Source organism: Cucurbita pepo, chromosome LG07 (assembly GCF_002806865.2).
Source record: "Cucurbita pepo subsp. pepo cultivar mu-cu-16 chromosome LG07, ASM280686v2, whole genome shotgun sequence".
Lineage (NCBI taxonomy): Eukaryota > Viridiplantae > Streptophyta > Magnoliopsida > Cucurbitales > Cucurbitaceae > Cucurbita > Cucurbita pepo.
Window position 1 is genome coordinate 5,487,868 of NC_036644.1, and position 7,035 is coordinate 5,494,902.

The following is a 7,035-nucleotide window of genomic DNA, read 5'->3' on the forward strand; positions in this document are numbered from 1 at the left end:
ACCGGTTCAGTTCAATTTGGTCTAGTTAGATTGATTCGAGCAACTTTGAAAGCTATAGTTTGTCAATAAGTTTCCCTTGTACATGATTTAATCTTTGCAAAATTTATTAACCTTCCAATATTCACGGTAGAAGTTATCAACCATGTAGTATTTTTAGGAGAAAATTTTTGGTGTTTTCTATCCATTAAATAACCATTAGATGTATGTTTTATTCAAAGAGAAAATTGAAAATTATATTGTCCTCGAAGTATTCTAGTATAAAGAAATTCTCTTATCAAATTATTTTGTTATTTATTTCATTTCTTTCTATTTCAGTTATTGGTTTTGGGGCCATCATCACACAAAGTTGCGAGATGAGATGGGACGACGATAAAGAGTGGAAAAGATGAGAGTGTAACACTCTAGTACCTGAACTCATGAAGAATAACTGTGTAGAGTGGTTAATAAAGATGTTTTAATTTTTCTAATATAGATGATACAAGGCGTGTAGGAAGTCATCGAGCATAGTGATGACATTGAGGAGCTCAATGATAAGATGACTCTTACTGCCATCTACGAAATAGTCTCAAAAGATGTCCTTATCATGTTGGCAAAGAAGAACACGACAAAGGCAACATGATTGTGGAACGGGTCAAGGAAGCAAAGGTGAAAATTGATGAGCGATTTCAAGGTTATTCGCATGAAGGATGGTGAGTCGGTGGACAATTTTTTTATGAAGTTGACGTCGATCGTCTTAGGCATTTGTTCGTTAGGCAACGAGGTGGAGGAATCTTCGTCGTCAAGAAGTTCCTCCGAGCTGTCTCCTAAGATTCATGCAAATTGTTACCTCTATCGAGTAGTTCAGCGACCTTGAAAACATGTCAATTGAGGAGGTTATTGATTGTATTAAGTCTCATTAGAAGAGACTTCATGACTATGGGGACAAAGAAGGAGAAGTACCTCTTACTCGCACATGCAGAGTGGCTTGCATAGACGAAAATAAATACATATGATTTTTTCTTTTCTAGGTACCAAGGGACGTAGCGACCACAACATGGAAAGCAAAGGTCCTAGCATGGCTGCAGTCGTGGCAGCAAAGGAGACCATGACAATATCTCACAAAATCCATGACAATGTTAACCCCTAGATGGATAAGAGAACGATAAAGTGTTACGCTTGTGAAAAATATGGGAACTATGCAGTGGAGTGCTGTAATACGAAGCATGATGAGGAGGTGAACCTCACATTCATGCATGACCAAGAGCTCGCACTGATGTTGACCAAGAAAAATTTCAACTTGTTAATGCTCAATAAAGAGAAGTTTATGATGAACTTGCTCACAAAAAAATAAGATCTAGTAGAGACTAGCATGTGGTACTTGGATAATGGAGCGAGGAACCCTAATTTGAGAAAAAAAAAAAAGTTCAAAGAACTTGACAAAAAGCTCATTGGAAATTTTAAATTTGGTCATGGATCAATTGTATCGATCTTAGGCAAATTCATCTTGTTCTAGTATAAGAAGGATAATCAACGTCTACTGACCAAGGTATTACATCCCAAGTTTGAAGAGTAATATGATTAGTCATGGTCAAATGATACAAAAAGAAGTTTGAACTGAGACAATGTGACACAAGGCAATGCAAAAAAAGTTTGAAGTTATTGAGAAGAACAAGACATAGGCACTCACCGACTTACCTCTCAATCATAAGCTCATGGTTTGAAGTGGGTGTTTATGTGGAAGAATAGTAGTGAAGGGAACATCATCAAGAACAAAGCAAGACTTGTGGCAAAGGGGTATGTATAGTAGCAAGGAGTTGATTTTAAGAAGGTTTTCACGCCGATAGCTATACTTGACATTCCCATGCTTATGGTGTGTGAATGAAATACTCATTCCCAATAGATTGGACCTACGACGAAGCTACACCTCACTTATTATGAATGTGTATGAGTTGAAGAGTAATCAACTAATACGTATGCAATGAAATGAAATGAGATTACTCTAATGATGAGAACCAATCAAAAGGAATCTTGATAGGGATAGATGATGAGAAGCTATGCAACGAGAGAACTAGAACACTAAGTTGAGCTTGGATAATCTAGTAGAAGCTAGAGGGTAACCTCATAATGCTTAAGACTTAGAGACGTGGAACTTAGATACGGATTAAGATGAATGATTAACTCTTTTAAGAGTGATCTAAGAACCTATAAATAAAGTATTTTTATACTCATTCTTGCCACACTTCTTTATTAGATAGTACCTGAGCTACAAGACCAAGGTGAGAGTGAAGATGAACCGTAGGGTTATAAGAGTTGAGATAGACCCGAGTCATGATTTAGACTCCATTATGATTTGTACAAATATATTTCTGATAAGAGTACTTTTGTAAGAACTTCTACTAATTTGATTTAGGTTGAAATATATTTACTAAATGTATATTTTTAAATTGATCAAATTATCGAATCGTTTTAAATTCTACTCAAGTTAGTAGCAGTATGTAGTTCGAAAACCTCGAAAAGTGCTCTTTCATTTCAGCCGCCATACACTCAAAAGCAACCCAAATCTTGAACTACAAGTACACAACCTTGGAATACAAGTAAGCACAAAACCCATCTTTAAAATCGTCCCTTTTTTTTACAATGATAAGCATATATTCCTCTATCCCTTCCTCAAGAAAAGCAACACACAAACACACACTTTTTATCCCAATCATCCCTCCACTTATACATTAAAATAAACTGAAACCACAAACTTTGCTAAAAGAAAACAAAAGTGAAAGAGACAGAGACACAACCAAGCCAAAACAAATCCCCCTCAACAACATGAGCTCCACTACTAACCAACCAGATCAATCATCATCATCATCATCCACCATTGTCCAGCCACCAAAACGAGGTAGCTCCAATGGGCAGCATAGGACAACAAACCGGACAAGGCTATTGAGAATCATAGGAAGAAGCATGTTGGGCTTAATGGTCCTTGTCGGGCTTGCACTAGTTACTTGTTGGCTTGTTGTGACCCCCAAGAAACCAGTTTTCAGCTTGGAAAGAGGCGTTGTTACACTCCATAGTTTAACCGACAGGAAGCTCAATGCCTCCGTTTCTTTCCACATTAGAAGCTTCAACCCCAACAAGAAAGCCGCCATCCACATTGATTATATGACGATGACAATCAATGAGATGGGCAGGATGTTCGAGATGGTCGTGTGCAACTTCTCCCAGGTGCCGGGAAACCTAACCGTCTTGTCCCCGACCATTCCTATCGACTTCGTATACCCATTGCCTCGGTTGCAAGAGAAGGTGAAGTTTGATGGGATCAGTCCCGAGCTTCAATTGTCGGCAAACATCAGGTATAAACATTCGACTTATGTTCCTTGTACTCCACGATTTCAAATTATATTTTACTTTCAAATACTTATCTTCTCCTCCCCAACGGATGGAGGATTATTGAAAGTGAGTCTCACATTGGTTAATTTAGTGGAAGATTATGGGTTTATAAGTGTGGAATACTATCTCCATTGGTACAAGTCATTTTGGGAAAGCCCAAAACAAAGCCATGAGAGCTTACGCTCAAACGGACAATATCATACCATTGTGGAGATCCGTGATTCCTAACACGGATGTGTGATCTCATAATCTAGCTCCGATCTCCTCAAAGTTTTTAAAATGCGATTGTCTCTTTGAGCTCTCCCGAGTGTTTCGTTCTCCTCCTCCCCAATTGGTGGCACATCACCTCATGTTACCTGTCTTTGTGGTTCAATCTTCTTGCTGGGATATCGCCCAATGTCTAGCTCCGATACCATTTGTAACTGCTCAAACCTATACTCGTAGATATTGTCCTCCACCCCTTTCGGGGCCCAACACCTTGCTGGTGGCACATCGCTTCATGTCCACTTGCCTTTGTGGCTCAACCTCCTTGCTGGCACATCACCCGATGTCTAGCTCCGATACCATTTGTAACTACCAAGCCTACACTAGCAGATATTGTCCTCTTCGGACTTTCTCTTTCGGGCTTACTTTGATTCCATTTGTAAATGCCCAAACCTACCGCTAGTAGATATTGCTTTCTTTAAACTTTTTCTTTCGAGTTTTCCCTTAAAGTTTTTAAAACGCATCTGCTACGGAGAGGTTTCCACACCCTTATAAATGGTGTTTCGTTCTCCTCACCCACCGATGTTGGATCTCACAAACTTGGTCAGATTTAGCCTAATTTAATACAATTTTAACCTAAATTATAATTTTCTCTCTAAATTAATTAATTTAAAAATACAATATATGACAAATTTATAACATTTTCCCAACTTTCTTGATTCAAATTAGCTTATACTTAAATTATAATTTTCTTTCTAAACTTCTAAATTGAGTTCGTATAAAAGAAACATGACGAAATGTAAAATTTTGTCTTTTTCTAAGAATTTATGGTCTTGTCTCTATTAGATACATTATTAATGGATGGATATCAAAACGTCGATCGATGGAGATCTATTGTAATCGTCATATGCTTAAGATCAATGGTTCGACACCTTTGGATAATATCAAATGCAATGTGGATCTTTGAGATTTGATCAGGCTACGTGCTCTTCTTGTTCACCATGTTCCAACTCAATAATCTAAGATGGTTCCTTGACGTTTTGTTTTTTTCAATTATTTATTTATAAATAAAATACTTGTAATGATTTTTATTGATTTTCTGAATTTCGATCTTCAATTTTCTCGGGTTTGGGTTTGACAATTAAACTATATAATTTCAATATATAATTCAAAATTTAACTTTAAATTTTTAATTCTATGAAATTAAATAACTTGTAATATGTCATCAAAATTAAAAAATAAAAAATAAAAATTAAACCTAAGAAAATATATAATACTCTATAGTCAACATGAATATATCTAATTAGGGTAAAGTTCATATACCTTCCTTGAGTTAGAAGTTCTTGGTTCCATACACAACTTAAATGGTCCATCATGATTTGAGTTAGAACTTTTCTTGTTCTATGTTAAAAGAATCTTTTTCTTCTTGGATATTCAAAGGAAGATGTCATGTTCGGTTTCTTGTCTAGAAAGGAGCGTTCTTTTCATTAATGACTCTTGATGTATATGAACGAGTGTGGATCTTTCAAAACTTCATACAAGTTGATTAACAAGCAACTATTTAATTGCAGTCCAGACATTCTAGTAAAAATATTAATATAATGGTCGGTATAAAAAAAAAATTAAGTTTGTCGCTGGAGAATGCGAGAACTCCGGCGAGTGCCAAAATTCTCGCCGACTAAATGGCCCACGCTCCCTCCCTCCTCGCAACTCACTCACACGACACACCAAGCGAGTGTCAGCCTCCCCAGAACGTCACTTGCAAGAAAAAATACTGAAAGATGTTAGATAAAAGACTGTGATTTTCTTTATTTAGTTTATTAACGTTTTTACTTAATTAGTTGTATCTTTTCTTTTGACAATTTGATATATTATATATTTTTAGTTGGTCATTTGTGCTAGTAAAGTGGTGCAGGTTTAGTTGGCCACTTCTTCACGGTCTTCTCTCTCTTGTGTCATATCCAAACTCGGGGGAAGACGAACCCAACCGGGTCATATCCGAACTCAGATACCCACCTGCAACCAGCCCAGCCCAGTATCCAACCCTCTGTACTCAGCTTATCCATGCCTGCAATGGCGGCCCCAACACCCACCTGCAGCCTGCATCCATAACACGAAGCCACAGCCCACACCTCGCCCCAATATCCGCTTCAGCCCAGACCTGCAGCGATCAACACCTGAGGCTCAAAATCCACAACTGAGACCACAACCTGAACCCACGCCTCGACCCAACTCGGCCTGCACACGCGTCAACGCACCCATTTCGCCACGTGTCATCACCTGTAGCAAAGCAGTCCCTTGGCTAAGACCGCTTAAACGGCTCGACTTGGCTCTGCCGTTCAAAAATCAGCTCCTCACCTCGATAAAAGACAAATACACCAATTTCCACCATTCCGAAGCTAATTTAACCCTAATTAAGGTTAGTATGATGCCTATTTCACAAAATTTAAGTTCAATTTTATTAGAATTGTGAAGTACTACCCAAACAAAATGAACCACCTATTAGAAAAACGAGTTTCGATGGCATTTGGAGCAACTTCGAGGAACGAAAAACTAGCGTACTTGAATTTAGGGAAACGTTGGCTAAGGCCAACCAAATAAGTTGCCTTAGTATAGGATAGGTTGGACAATTGCTTGATGTATGATGACACGTGCTTAGTGGCATCCACACGTGTCATTTATGCTTTATATATATGATTTATAGTAGTATAATGATGGAATTAGGGTTGTGTCATAAAAATGTTTTTAAGATGAGAAACCATTGGGACCTCATGCATTCTATGTGTACATAAACATCGGGCTACTTTCCCTTTTACGATGATGAGTACAGATGCGTACACTACGATGATGACAGTGATCATGTCATGCATAACACTCAGGGGTCTGCTAACCTCTGGACGCCACTACGGACAACTAGCTCGACTATGATGGATCCAGAAGGGGTGCGAACCGCCAGGGGATTCATGCTCGCATGTGTGGGTCGTGTGTGTGTTAGAAAGTACTACACATCCAATTTAGTTCAGACTGGAGGCCATCCCTACGATGTTTTTAACAATAGGACCTTATAACATGACTTTCATGTGTTTTTATTTTCACGACCCCAATAGTGGGGTCACTTATTAAGTATTCCTCGAAATACTCAGACCGTGTACTACATCATTTTCAAGTAAAGGCAAAGTGGTATACGGTTGACAACGACATTGCAATCAGAGACCATGACACATGCATAGATGAGTAGCATTTTTAAATTCTCAGATTTAAATTAGAATAGGTCGTTATGCATTTCATGTTTTAAATTATTTATTACTATTGTTTTTAATTTGCTTCTGAATTATGTTTTTGAACACGTAAGACCGAGGATGATGTTATATATTAAGATGAAGTTATGATTTAACGATGATGTTTTAAGAGTTAAATTCCACATAAGAGCTTACGATAACAGTTATGACTTTAGATTAGTACAAATTT

The 7,035-nt window shown here is 37.7% G+C and overlaps 1 protein-coding gene across 1 annotated transcript; it reads left to right on the forward strand.

Moving 5' to 3' along the window:
• The first annotated feature begins 2,744 nt into the window (after positions 1–2,744).
• LOC111798522 lies at positions 2,745–4,651 on the forward strand. Its single transcript, XM_023681737.1, has 2 exons — positions 2,745–3,326; positions 4,414–4,651. Exons 1-2 carry the CDS (start codon positions 2,800–2,802, stop codon positions 4,532–4,534), a joined length of 648 nt encoding a protein of 215 aa, XP_023537505.1. The 5' UTR covers positions 2,745–2,799; the 3' UTR covers positions 4,535–4,651.
• Positions 4,652–7,035: the final 2,384 nt, after the last annotated feature.

Excerpts from the sequence above, each read along its gene's own strand:
- LOC111798522 (XM_023681737.1), top strand. The coding sequence starts at position 2,800 with ATGAGCTCCACTACTAACCAACCAGATCAATCATCATCATCATCATCC. Across the intron at positions 3,327-4,413 it reads CAATTGTCGGCAAACATCAG|ATACATTATTAATGGATGGA; the intron begins GTATAAACATTC and ends TGTCTCTATTAG.